This window comes from Gadus morhua, chromosome 8, assembly GCF_902167405.1.
Source record: "Gadus morhua chromosome 8, gadMor3.0, whole genome shotgun sequence".
Classification (NCBI taxonomy): Eukaryota; Metazoa; Chordata; class Actinopteri; order Gadiformes; family Gadidae; genus Gadus; species Gadus morhua.
The window spans coordinates 20855305-20869740 of NC_044055.1; the positions used below are offsets into that span (position 1 = coordinate 20855305).

The 14436-nt window shown below is 44.1% G+C and overlaps 1 protein-coding gene across 3 annotated transcripts in view; it reads right to left on the reverse strand.

Annotated features, from left to right (window-relative positions):
* mast3a (microtubule associated serine/threonine kinase 3a) overlaps positions 1–13003 on the reverse strand; it is a 34602-nt gene extending 21599 nt beyond the window's left edge. The window contains exons 1-7 of one of the 3 annotated variants that reach the window (XM_030364739.1): positions 12776–13003; positions 10754–10782; positions 6866–6954; positions 6287–6359; positions 3328–3348; positions 3008–3086; positions 731–888 (exon numbers count right to left, since the gene is read on the reverse strand). In XM_030364739.1, the coding sequence (XP_030220599.1) occupies positions 731–888; positions 3008–3086; positions 3328–3348; positions 6287–6359; positions 6866–6954; positions 10754–10782; positions 12776–12814 (488 nt within the window). In that variant the 5' untranslated portion in view covers positions 12815–13003. Of the gene's footprint in view, positions 1–730; positions 889–3007; positions 3087–3327; positions 3349–6286; positions 6360–6865; positions 6955–8615; positions 9158–10753; positions 10786–12775 lie in introns of those variants that run through there. The other 2 variants (XM_030364738.1, XM_030364737.1) reach the window with 2 other exon arrangements.
* Positions 13004–14436: the final 1433 nt, after the last annotated feature.

Genomic DNA, 14436 nt, shown 5'->3' on the forward strand with positions numbered 1-14436 from the left:
GCTCCTTCTTTAGGAATGTGCACCACAGAGAGCAGCTCTGAGATAATGACCAATCTCCTGCGCTCCGCTCTCTGTGGATGGCGAGCATTCATGAGCTCACCGGACAGCCATGTTTAATGTTTCCACTCGAGCCACATCCCATTAGTCACGTTCAGCCTGTGCGGATGAAGTAGTCATCGTTTATCTCTCAGGATTATTCACAATGCTAAAGGGACCTTTCTTGTATCTGAAGAGGTTTTCCGCTCCGACGGTGCACGGAAACGCAGCAGCAGAAGTTTAGCTGTGTCTTCACACTGAAGATAGTGTTGTCACGGAATGGGACAGGTGGGAAGGTTGGCTGAAAGTACGCCTGAGGGAGAGCTGTAGGCAGGTCATAAGATAGGCCTGAAATGGATCCGAAGGATAGCTTGAAGCTAGTCCGGACCTAGAGCGAGGTCTGACGGTAGCATGAGGCTAGTCTAGCCCTAGAGCGAGGTCAGACGGTGGCCTGAAGCTAGCCTAGACCTAGAGCGAGGTCTGACGGTAGCATGAGGCTAGTCTAGCCCTAGAGCGAGGTCAGACGGTGGCCTGAAGCTAGCCTAGACCTAGAGATAGGTCTGTAGGTAGGTCTAAGCTGGATCTAGAGGTAGTTTGAAGGCGGGTGTGCCAGTAGATGTGCAGGGTGTCTAAAGGGGGTCATGTCTGAAATGGGTGTGAGCAGGTGTTGAGGTGTTGAGGTGTGTGGGCCTACCTGAGACTGCGGGAGCGGAGGCGTACGACGGGCGGGGCGTGGCCCGCCTCCTCGTCCGCCACGCTCTCTGTGCTCCGGAAGTGTTTGAACAGGAAGTGGAGGTCGTCCTGTGTGGGCTGGTGCGGCAGCTGGTGGAGCAACTCCTGGGAAGAGGAGGACTGGCGGTGGGGGTGGAGGAGGAAGGAGAAAGAGAAAGAGAAAGATCGGAGTGGAAAGAGGGTGATAGTGTTACACGTTTCATATTCCCATCAGCTTCCGATATTCAGAACATCCTGTTGTGCACGCGAGTCAGAACAATGCCGAAACACCCAATCGTCTGTGTGTGTCTCTCTCTCCGTCCAGTGAAGCTTCATGACCTGTATGTTTCTTCGTAGCTTTGGATATCACGTTGAAATAAATACGGATTTAGATATGTAGAACATTGGCCTACAGTATGCTATGAATATAGTCGGCGGTAACGCCTACATCATTATTATTATGCAAGTTACATTTTTTTATATCCTTGATAGCGTGCGTTATTTTGTTATGTGGGCTCTTGTGTCATATCAGACCCTTCGCTTGCTTAGTTTGAACCTCTCTGAGCCACAATGTGTGAGATGCTGGGCCCGCTCGGTTTTATGAGACGCCTGCTTGGGGGGTCAGGTTTCACAAGAGACCTTCTGAGACACACAACCGTTTAATCTGCCTTGAGACAGGAAGAAACCGCACGGCGAACAAGAGGCAGCACGGGGGGAAGCAGAGCGACATAAATAAAAACAGAATCAATAGCGGACAGCGACAGACAGACAGGCCGAGGGACGGAGAGAGAGAGAGAGAGGAAGGGAGAGCGAGGGTAACAGAGAGTAGGAGTTAGGGTTAACGGCAGTGAGAGAAAGGCAATCAGAAACTAGTCCAAAGAGGAAACCGGAGGAGGGTGAGCTGCGAGCGATGCGGGATAAAGGCCTCAGTGACAGCCAGGCCTGAAAGGAGCATTGTGCCCAGAGGCCTGACCTCACCGTCTCCGAGCCGTGTGGTGCACGCCGTCGCAAATGCTGCTGGTACAGAAGGCCCGCTTATTGTTCTGCCTTTGGTTTTTTATTCACAGACCGCAATTTCAAGGCCCCAGATTCCTTCCTGGGTAGATAACCTGTCAGCAGCCAGCTAACCATATAACCAGCTAACTCCCTCACCTGCCTCAGTCAACCAACACAAGAAGTGCCAAACGAGGAAATGAGCTGTTATGTTAATATTTGCCGGGCAATGATGTCATCTAGAGAAAGGAAAAACCTGAAAAACACCTTCCAATGTTTTTCTAGCGATCAGCCCAACCAATTCCGGTACTTTTCCGGGGTTTCTGGAAAGGCGGTTAAAATGGGCAGCAACAAAGTCAAATAAACATAACTCACAGCTGACGGTTTGGTGATGAGCACTGTGCTCGACCTACAATCCTGCTTTGCTTGTCAAAGTGTACAAAAGTTGCATAAACAAAAACAGCAAAAGGAAATGTCGGTTGTGTCACTTGGACACGTGGTTGGTGTCTGTAGGCATCTGTGAGCAACATGGCTAACCCACTCTAATGACCTGTACCTCGCTGTTCATCACTTTGGATAAAAGCAGACATGATAATCTAATAGCAATGAATGATGATGATAAAGAAGTAGAAATCTGTTAGCGATGCCTCACTGCAGAACACATCCCTCTATCATGATGAAAAACAATGCACCTCAAGTGAAAATTGTCCATCCCAATCTGTACGTCTGTATCTCAATCTTTAACGACACAAGGTCTAAAACTTTCTGAAATGTCGAGGTGGATCCCATCCCATTTGATGTTAAAAACACGCAACCATTGAAACCCGATTTATATCAATATAAATTCATAAAAGATATCCAAAGCTTGTCCCGTCAGCTGTCTCTAAAGTCATATAAAGGAAAGCCAGGGATAAAGGTCACTGTAATCTGAGCAGTAGCGACAGCATCACAGTCTTTAGCTACCAGGCTGCAGCAGCCGTCTGCCTCGCAGCCTGGAGGACCCTCTGCCTGTTGGCTCCGTACTGACACGCCGAGGCAACCCCTCCCGGGGCACTGGTTTACAAAGCAGATGCATATTTGATGAAGTCAAGGGGGAGGCACAACACACAGATACACCATGCAAGAGAGCGCGCGCGCGTGTGCGCGTGTTCAATGGTGATGGTGATGATTTTGGTGAGAGCGCCGTGAAGGGGTGAGAGACAGAGAGCCTCGCAGCCGGGGAGAGAGAGAGGCAGGACGGCAGGGGGTGTTGTGTGAGCGTACTCACAGACACCGAGGAGCTGGGCGGGTTGGTGCAGTAACCAGAGGACGGAACAGAAGCCACAGACCACCGCCTTCCATCCGCTCTGCAGACAACACCGTGAACAACAACACCGTCAGACGACTAGAACACTACTATTGATATGATGTATCTGTCAATGTTTTGGGTTCGGCCTTTACTGTTTAGAGAGTGAAACATTTAGACTTTGTTATTTAGGTACATGACGTTTTAATGCTCCCCTATCACAAAATCTTAAAAAGAGTATGTATACAGTGAATATCAATTATATCATTTTTTTATAAAAGAGGATAAGTGAAATGTGATACCTTTCGTTGCGGGCCAGTTGACTACAGGAGAAGGACATCACAGAGAGAGAGACATAGAGATACAGGGAGAAGAGAAAAGGATATGGGGTGAGAGAGTACAGGGATTAACGATGGTGACCAGCAATGCCTTTCTGACAGTTTTGTCCTGTCTGTCCCAAATCACCACCAGCAGGGAGCTACTGCACACCGACTGAGCTACCGTCCTGCTCCATCACACGACAACAACAATAACTGTCCCTAGCTCATGTCTACCGTCAACCTCAAGCATTTAATCTTTTCATTTCGTATCAGGTTACTAATATTACACCCCAGGCTCATCCTGCTCTTTCGCCTGCCCTTTATCTGATTCAACCGAGATCCACAAAGAGAGCGCAAGCCTGTTTGTTTGACTAGATCTTAGGATAGATTCAACGCCACACACAGATGAAATGTATTTTCTTCTTTTTTTCGATGAGGTTAATACTGGGGAGAGGAGCAGCTTATGTTTGTATGGGTAGGGTTACAGTTGAATCAGAGGGGACATAACAACATTGGGAGAACACTTTCGTTGGGGAACCATGACGTGCTCGAGCAGAGGGGATTAGCCTCTGTAATAACACAAGCGGCGTGGCTCATCTGGTTCATATCCAATATCTGTCACCGGCTCCAGTGTGATATTGAATGCTGCGCTTCATGCATCACTCCCTTGAGGTTGGAGGGATTGGGATCATTCATTTGAATGGATATGGAATCCATTTTGGAGACTCCCTTACAATCAAAGTCATTATTGATACCGGCTATCGATACTTTTGCATTATTTGAAGGAAAGGCGGGACAATAAAAACATTTGTCACAGAACTTTTTTTACTTTTATTGTTTAAGCGATTTATTTTTTTGGTTTATGTTTCATGTTTAAGTATTTTGTTTACACACTAAAGTGTTGGTTAATGCTTATTATTTTTGGATGAGTAATTTACCGTCTTGTACACGATATTTTTACCATGGTAAATAGTAATAATAATATAAAATGTATATTAGTTATTAGAGTATATTAGTTAGGAATATTAGTATTATGACTGTATGATGCTGCATACCTTGCCTGTTAATTGGTCTATTCAATCTTGCATTTTTACCAGGAAACTTAAAACCTTATATCGCTATTGGAAAATGTATTTTTAAACTCTCAGATGTTGCCATGTTTAAAACAAATGGAAGAAAACATGGAGCAGATCTCTAGTCATTACATTTAAGAAGGTCAGAAAACAAGCTGGCCAGAGGAACGCAATAGGCAGCTGTTTAGCCAGCAGCAAGATTCATATTCATACATATTCTTGGATCATATCAATTGTACATCATTTCATTGAATGGGATTTGGTAAGAAGTTGGGGTGAACGCACCGTGAGTGAAGGACTGTCCTGCAATGGCGTTGGTGGTGTTCCAGTATCAGTTAAAGGAACTTGTTTTTGGTTTTACACGATGCGCAACGTTGAGGTGCTTAAGACTTGATTTTGGGCCCCTACCTTACAAGAAATTACTTTGCGCATAAATGGCATTTCGCTTCCTCCTAAACTTTGGCTTCCCTGTATTGTAGCCAAGCCTCTGAACGTTTGCACGGTTAGCCATCCTATCAAACCACCCACTGACCAAATGAGAAAGGAAACATCAAGGGGGTAAGCCAATTCAACTCTTCTTTGTTTAGTTTAACGGCGATTGGCAGGCAATTCACTTGAATTCCCTAACTACATTAGGCAATCGATGTATGTTTGTGAATAGGGATGCACCGAAATGAAAATTCATGGCCGAAACCGAATATACTGAAACAGTTGAACGAAAGCCGAAACCGAATACCGAATGTGGCTTTTGCTGTTTTTCATTCATTTTGTTTTAATTTTTCATCATTGCATAAATCAAACAATTAAATGTCCTTTATAAACTTTTTTGTCTTGCTTTTCAATAAAAAATATCAATTACAAATTTGATAAATATTTATTTAATACTGAACGTTTTCTAACAATCCGGCCTTTTAACTCCTTCGGAAAATTATGTTTTAGGCCATTTTCGGTGGCCGAATATACGGTGCCTCCCTATTTGTAAACCAATGTTTTAATTCAAAAGGACATGACTCGTCTCTTGAGATATAATATATGTTGTAGGACCCGCAAGACTTGATAGCAGTACCGATAGGCTCGGATCTTATGATTTTCAGGTTTTTAGAAATTGTGAACCCGGTCCTTACTGACCCGGGTCTCGATCCCCATTCCTACACACCGAAGGAGATGTCTTCTAAACAACAATCCAAAAGAGAATATGTGGCTCTGCACTCGTCCGACAACAAATTGAGTCAGTAGAGCTCTACCAAGTGCAGTCACAGCAGCGCTTTCGGAAAAAATAAATCTGAAATGATTTAGATGAGTCATGCAGTATGGTGCCAAGAAAATTCCTTCCATCGTCTCCAAAGGTGTATCCCCTGGTGGTTTCAGCGAACCTAATGTAATAAAACTCCAAAGCAACTCAAAGCCATTGTAAGTAATTAACTATAAATAATACTTCCTTAAAGTGTGTACGAAAACAAATTGACTGATGGGCTAGAACCTCTCCCTCTCTCTCTCTCTTGCTACGGTCGGCTGTTCATACTCCTCTGAGGACAGGATGGAACCCACTCGCAGCAGTTGTTCTTTTATCACGGCTGCCCTGGGTGATGCCTGAGTGCAATGACTTCCTGGCTTTTAACTGGCTTGACCAATGCCAAACTGCCACGAGCCCCACCTCCCCACCTCACAACACCCCCCACCTACCAACCTGCAGCCAGGCCTTCTTCTTGCTGGCTGCTTGGTTTGGCTTTATTCAAATTAAAACTTTCCAACTACCAATTTTTCATCAAAGTCAAGGAAATCCTACAAGACACTCTTTGATAGGGTGTCTTGTTAAGAAGCTAGAAAACTTCAATGTTGTTTTTGTTCGTATTTTGTACAGTTCTTACCTGCGGGCAAACTGGAAGTTGGCAGATGAGCTGGTGGACACATTTCTGGGGCTCTCTGCCGGACTGCTACCAGCTAGACAAACACAAGCAGGCGTGTAACCCTCAAATAAGCAGTCAACCATCAAAAGACATGCATGCATTCAACCATCAAACTGTCGACAAGGATCCAGATATGTGAATTTAGTTGACGTGTCTACAGTATACCGCTTGTATATTCCCCCCCTAATGAGTCGGATGTGTTTACACTAGTTCATCGTTCGAGTCACTGTCGGTTGGAACAAAACTCCTTTCCCACTTTCATTCATCGTCGGTACCAACACATATGATCCAACCCCCTCCTTGTCTGCTGAACCACAGGCTCAACCTTGCCTTCACTACATGACTTACCATCTTAACCATTGGCCCCGCACCGTGTCAAAACAAAACGCCTGGCTTAGTGCCACCACGTCAATTGCTCAGCTTTCACTGACAACTCCCATGTTGCTTTGCAACTCCACTCAGACCCGTTGGCCTGGTGTGTGAACCTGTCTGTCTGTCGGTCTGTCTGTATGTCTCACACACACACACACAAGCCTGTACCTGTGGCCAGAGGGAGGGGGGACAGCGGCCGTGATAGCGTGGGCGACGGGGTGCCGATGGCCAGACTCCGCCTCTTATTGTTGCGAGCCCTACATGGAGAGAGAGGAAGGAGGAGGGGGGGGGGGGGGGAGAGACTTGTTGATGCAATGTGGTTTACAATAACAATAAAGCACAGACAGACGCTCACAGTACTGGAGTCTGGTGTTTGTTGTTTTGGCTCTGTTATTCAGCTGTCTTTTCTATGCATGCTGTAGATGGACAGCAATCTAAAGATGTACACACACGTCTATCGCCGCTACAAATATGATGGGAACTGGGACTTGATTTTGGTTTGCTTTCCTATGTATTCCAAAAATCCTCTTCGTTCCCATTAGCATCATATTGTGATGTTCATCCTGGATATGTCATGGATGCCAGTTTATTCTAAAATATAATAAGGCAGGGGCTCAAACCAATAAAGTTATAATGGTCTCAAAAGGGGAGACTGGAGATTGGGTCAGAGAGGGGTATCTGGGGCCCAAACTAAACTTAAGGTGGACTTGGGACAAACAAAGAAATACCAGACTCATTAAATGGCATACCATGGACGTTATCAGTTAAGTAAATAAACACAGAGTGAGCCATTCAATCACTACTGGCTTATAGGAGGAGTCTGGAGAGATAGAGAAAATTGAATCAAAACAACAATGTGCCCCAGCAGGATCATGTGACGGGAGTTGTCTGCACACATCATTGATGAAACTATTCATGGTTCTGCACTAGGAACAACAGTGCCAGTGTAAGGCAGTATGAACTAGTGGTAGTGCTGGGCGGGTTTACAGAGGACAGCGAATGGGGATGGATGCTTGCCAACTATTGGTGAGCTGACATGTTTGATCCAGTCTATCGGTAGAAGAGACTCCATTAAGGCATTAGTCATCATGTTATTGAAGCTCAAATGTGCCAACTGCAGTGCTGCCATATTTCCGAAACATACGGTTTTATTTCCACAGCTGTTACATTAAACTAGGTACTGGACAGCATCAGTATAACCGGGGGGGTCGAGCAGGTTACCACTATGCATAAAAACAAAGACGCAGTCTGTGTGTTGTTTCATATTAAAAGGGAATTTAGTATAAATTCGTCATTAACACATTTATGTATTATCATCCCCTGTAGGATATTGTGTCCCTTTACAGGGTCTGTTTGCGACTGCTGGCAGCTTCTCCAGGACAATAAACCCATTTTACTGCTGCTGCTGTCCCACCACACCAGGGGCCACTAGGGCCACCACATCGGGGGCCACTTGGGCCCTCACACCGATGACCACTGGGGCCCCCACACTGGGGTCCACCACATCGGGCTCCACTAGGCCCTAGTGGACCCCGGTGCGTGGACCCCTTTGTGGGGGCCCTAGTGAATATGGCCACGACATTGGGCTCCACTTGGGCCACGTTCCTGTCCGGAAACCACACACACAGGACGGATGTATCGACACACCAGGAGGCTGATGTTGACACCGAGAGACCACCAGAGCCGGATTAGGTTAGCCGGTCATGTTAGCATGGTGTACATAGCTGTGTGTTCAGAGTAAATACACAATAACACGCCTCGATCGAGGCGTTCAACACATCGCAGTTGGTCCAGCCATGCAAGGGAGGGACAGCTCAGCCCACAGAAGTGCAGAATAATAATGAATACAGGCCAACAAGCACACCCTTCATGCAATACTGTGCATATTACTACAACTTGGTTATGGTCTTTTATTTACCCCTTTGTTCTTTTCATCATGTTCCCAGTTACAAAACTGGTTTTGTAGCTCGGCAAGAGCGTCCAGTAGTGGTTTTGGTCGGACATGATGGGAGTGGAGAAGGCAAAGAGTCCCGAACTGAGAATCGTCCTCTACTAGTAAAGAAGTGTTTTCATGATAAAAGGATCGAATCCCTTCATTTTCCCCTTGTCCAAATTATTTCTGGTAGTAAAGCACGCCACGTCCAAAACGATAAAGTCCTTGTAGCGTCGGCTCAAAGCGATTCTTTACACCGGGCAGGGCAGCCCAGTAGACCGCCAATGGGCTTGACATCCCCGCCTCAGTTTTCCACTTTGCCTTGTTTTATTGAGCGAAAAGAAAACTGCCATTAGTCCTTCGCTGAGGCTTTGGTCGGGTGGTCTCTTCGCCCAAACAGTACAGTGATAGAAAGTTTCCACCGAGGCAGCCTTGATGCGACCATGTCAGCAGCAGCAGCAGCACATCTTGAGAGGAGAGGTGGGGCCAATGTGGGAGAGGAAGTGGTCATAAGACAAGGGTACTGGGACGGTCATGGAGTTCACGTGTTCTACTGAAGCGATTCCCAACCCATGGTCCCCGGACCGTAGCCGGTTCGTGGACGACGTTAGAAACAGGACTCGAATTTTATATACATACGATTTTTTATTTTTTGGGTCGCAGGTGAATTGTCTTGTGGTTCTCATATAAATTGTAGTTTTTACATTATTTATATTGTTGAAGGGATCCTGAGACTCAATCGTTTCATTGCTGTCGCTCTAATTGTTGTGAATAAATAAACCATCTTGAAAAAAAGCCACATCCAAAATTCTGCATCTAAAAAAAATGGGCATTGAAATTGTCTGCCGGATCTCCAATTTTTTTTTATGAATATGCCGGTCCTTGGAACAAACAAGGTTGGGAACCCCTGTCCTACAGTATTCAGTTTCCCTCTTTTATAATTTCTAGCAATAGCTCTTTAAGCTTGGCTTTATTTAGCCTAAATCGAATAGTTGCGTACAGCTATGGTTGTAAAGATGACCCATTTACAAATAGATGGATACATTATTTCTATATAATAATTATATGAATCCACATGGGAAATGAGCTTACCATACATCACTTAAAATCAAGAATCAACAACATATTGACGCTGTAATATAATTAACTTTTATTAAAATGCTGATTAAATCTTTGGCAAAGAATAATGTAATAATCCAAATTAACCCCCAAAAAATTGTTTTCCTCACTTATATGGGTCGCGGTTGACAGTTAAAGAACTGAGTACATCTTTAGTGCCATGCAGAATAACAAGTCGGACCTCGAGGCTGTTGCTTTCAGTCGGAGGTTGCTTGACTTGGTGTCCATGGCGGCAGCTAACATGCCACACTATGGAACCCAACTGGTGATAACTCTGTGAAATCATGTGATTTGTTCACATCCACAGCACAATGACAGACAACAACAAAACATAAACCAAAAAAGACAACATGAAAAGCTTCTTTCTCAAAGCTCTTCCATGCTATTGTTGCCTCTCCGATACAATATCGCAGAATATCACATCAATAACTATCAGATCAACTTTATAAAGTTGTATAAAAAAAGAGTTCCCAGCAGCTGTTTGCCTACAGTCTGTTGAAGACAAGCTGAAAGCTGGTCCATTGTGCTGATGGTAAACTGTATTGAGCCCTATCTCGCCGCCAGCCCATAGGAGGATTTGTTGTTAAACCTGTCCGGGCAGTGAAACCCATCCGACATTCAGCTTGAGGCTGCGGTCAAAGCTCTCACTGCTCACTACGAAAAGAGCCATGCAAATATCAGTGAGAGAGAGAGAGAGAGAGAGAGAGAGAGAGAGAGAGAGAGAGAGAGAGAGAGAGAGAGAGAGAGAGAGAGAGAGAGAGAGAGAGAGAGAGAGAGAGGGGGGGGGGTGAGAGAGAGAGAGAGGGGGGGGGGGTGAGAGAGAGGGGGGGGGGTGAGAGAGAGAGAGAGGGGGGGGTGAGAGAGAGAGAGAGAGAGAGAGAGAGAGAGAGAGAGAGAGAGAGAGAGAGAGAGAGAGAGAGAGAGAGAGAGAGAGAGAGAGAGAGAGAGAGAGAGAGAGAGAGAGAATCTATTTAAATAGGTTTAAATAGATTGAAGGTACTTACACATTTCCTCTACGTGGTAAACTCAACTCCTTCTGAAAGGGAGAGAATAAGGAAGATAAGGGAAAGGCTGCTAAGACGTTCCTGTTTGTCCATGTTTTCATGTCCACAGATGCATCAATGCACAAATTGCTGTTTATACAGAAAAAGGCGTGCCTGCACTAAACAAGAAGATTAATTTCCCCTTTTCATTTTAAATGAAAACACAAACTGTGTAGACAGTACTGTCATTGTTTTTTGTGTATAGCAGAAAAATATAAAATTTGTGTATAGGAAAAATATACAATATTTTATGTGGCTTTTGAAGATATGTATACTTATATACTTTAAATTGAATTCAGTATTTGGTGTTAATGAAAATAAGAGAAGATAAAGAGGATAAACTTTTTGTTATATTGGTTACATTGTTATATTTAAAGGGAAACTAAGCATTTCACTTAATGGAGACTCTCTCTCTCTCTCTCTCTCTCTCTCTCTCTCTCTCTCTCTCTCTCTCTCTCTCTCTCTCTCTCTCTCTCTCTCTCTCTCTCTCTCTCTCATTCTTCCTAACCTACGTAACAGTCAAATGTTGATTCCTCATTCCCCAATCAAACACATTATTTATGCATTATTTATTTAAATCTCTGGCCTCCTCTTCCCTGTGGTCCTTGTGCAGCAGGGAGATAATTAGCTCTGTTGTGGCCTAGATCTCATGTGAGCCAAGTGGGTCTTTAGAACGTTGTTGGTAGGCGCTCAGGGCAACAGGAGCATAGTGGACAGAAAGATGTACATGATTAATTGAAGTGTGTGTGTGTTCCCTAACAATTCAATTATCTCACACTACAGAGAAGTTGGAATCCAGAGGCCCTGAAAAGGGTATGGAGAATATCCTGTAACAGGTCCTAATATTTTGGTTTCTTGTGTGAAAGAGGAAGTAACATTGCTACAATAAATTTGTATCAAATTGATTCACAGTCAAGTGCACTGACTTAATCATCTCCTCTGATATTGCAACCCGTTAACGTTTACCTTCGCTAAAAGCAAAACATTCTGAATGAATATAATGAATCAATGCCCATACAGTTCAGCATTAGATTACCTGCATTTTCATCATCAATTAGTAATGAGTATTGAGTTAATTGTTTCTTTTTTTTGCTTGTTCCCTTGTTAGTTGTTGTTTTACATAAAAATAAAGATGATATATGTAGATTGTTACAATAGTGATTTAAGGAATATCTAGCTACCATGTATCCATCAATACAAATAGCCTTATATTATGCATGTGCATTAAATGTTCTTTCAAATAAAATAATGTAAAACTCTCACTTTCCTAATGAGCCTAGAACGAGAAAGGGAAGCTGTTTGGATAAGTTAAATCTTTGTTTAATCAGAAAACAGCTGAACCTTCTTAAAACTCCTCCTCGTCCACAATTCTCGATAACATCCTCGACACATTATAGGACTACGGGAATGGGTCTGCCAATCCTGGGATTCTATGCCCCTGTCACCAAGGCAACCCAGGGATGGAGATTCACCAAAGCGCCTACAGTCTGTAGTAGGTTGTATTCTCCTATTAAATTGCAGTTGTGCCCTTATTTAATCACCATATTGTTCGTAAGTATCAAGGAATGCGCATTGGTTGGAGGCAATTTGATTAGTCAGTGATATGCCCATTGCCACAATTAAAGCAGCACGTTGAATAGCTACTCCTCATAATAATAACAATTCTGAACCCAATCATATAAACATCGGGTTTGTCATGGATGTCGTTATATTAAATATCCTTTTTGACGCTCTGACATTACACTACACCTTCCTCGGCTAAACGTTGACATCTTCGGCGTGAGGCCATCCTCAATTCTAACAGCAACATTCATGCACGTCAACATTTTTTTGCATCGTTGACACAATATTCTCTCAGACGCTGTGAGAAGCCTATTGCACACCACCATCCATATTACATGCACAGCACGTGTTCCTATTACAAACGTAGTGGGCCTGCTGTTTATGTAGGCAGAATAAGAGCACTGCTGGCCGCTTGGTTACCTGCAGACCGCGACGTCTCAGTATGTTGGGCTCGTCCATCGCTCTTCTAAAAGCACCGCCGTCCTGTCCCTTAGCGCCACTACAACCCTACTGCGCCCAGGTCATCTCCAGACGTGTCCTCATCTGTCGCCGTACTACCGACTGCTTCGCCTCCTTTGCTGTGAAGAGCGTCCCCCAAACGGTGGCCGAGGCTGTCATCGCCTGATCGCAGGGAGCTGGGTGGGCTTTGGGTGGCGGTGGTGGGGTGCGGGTGGTTGAGAGTTTGTCACACATTAGCACCCCCTACCAGCGCATCCCCCCAAGTGTTTCTGTGAAACCCATTGTGCAGCTTAGGGATCCTGTTCTTGGCTCTTACATTGTATATGAATCATTGTGTTGCATTATGCTTAATCATTTACATTGTGTGTTTGGAAGGCATGTATTGCCCTCTTGAGTAACTTCTGATTTTGGTTTCAGAAATGTCCCTAGGGCGTATTTTATGCAGTTTCCACCACTATGCATATGCGTGCACATACCACATATACCTAGAACCCTAAGTAACACTTTATATCGTCTGTACGAAGCATGAAAAATGCAACTATTTTTAGGAGGGGAAATAGAAAAAATGTAGAAGCAAATGAAAGGGGTCTAGTTATCTAATTGACACCACTGTGTTTTGTGTACTTAACAATGGTTACTGTCCTGTTTTGTGTCACCACATGTCCTGATGTATGCTCCAGTAACAAATTGGCCATTGTTCTCCTTTCAGACTGGCCTTTCAGGCCTACTCCTACTGTAGGAGTAGGCCTAAAATTAGAACCACACCACATATTACCTTTTCTTTCTTTTAGCAATTCAACAATCTAGCTTAACATATAAATAAATGTCAAATGTTCTTTCAATGGTATTTTATAGCCTATTTGTTTATTGTTCATATCTTTCTCCCCTGTTTTGTTTATCCATATCTAAAAGCAAGACACATTCTTCAGTTGGGCCTTTTATTCAAATAGTACATTTGAATAAATAGTACATTAAAATAAATAGCAACAAACACAGCTTATCATACAGTACATTGGCTTTTATTAACGCATGCACATTAAAAGCAACATTTTCAAATGTCTAGCTGAGGATGGTCGTGTCCTTATAGTGTAAACCTCAACCTAAACCTACATTTTCTCTCAACTCCCAATCAAGTGAGAACCCAGAAGAAAAGGCTTTAAGTGAGTCAGGATACCATGCAGGAAGCAACTCCCTTCAGGACAGAACATTTGACTGTAGTCATTCCGCAGCCCTGGATAGGTGAGACTGAGACAAGTAAAAACACAATGTTTCAAAACCAAAACAAGTGGACATAGTGAACTGTGCAGAGTGAATGTATAGGCATCTACATAATGACTTTTGTACTGCTGCTTGTTCAATTACCTACTTTTCGTACATAATTTTTATTTGATTCTTTACTGGGGCATCTTCAGAAATGTAGGTTGTTATTTCCCAGTCGCACTGTGCCACACTTGACTAGATCCTGTGCATTTGGCGAATTTGTTCGAAAACCCGATATTATGTGCAGCATGAGATGGATGAACGCGGTAAGGGCGCCGGGCTGTGCCTCAGTGCATGCCCTCCCGCTACACGCCTCAGGGGCCGCAGGAAGCAGGACAACTCTGAGTGACGCGTGCTCATTA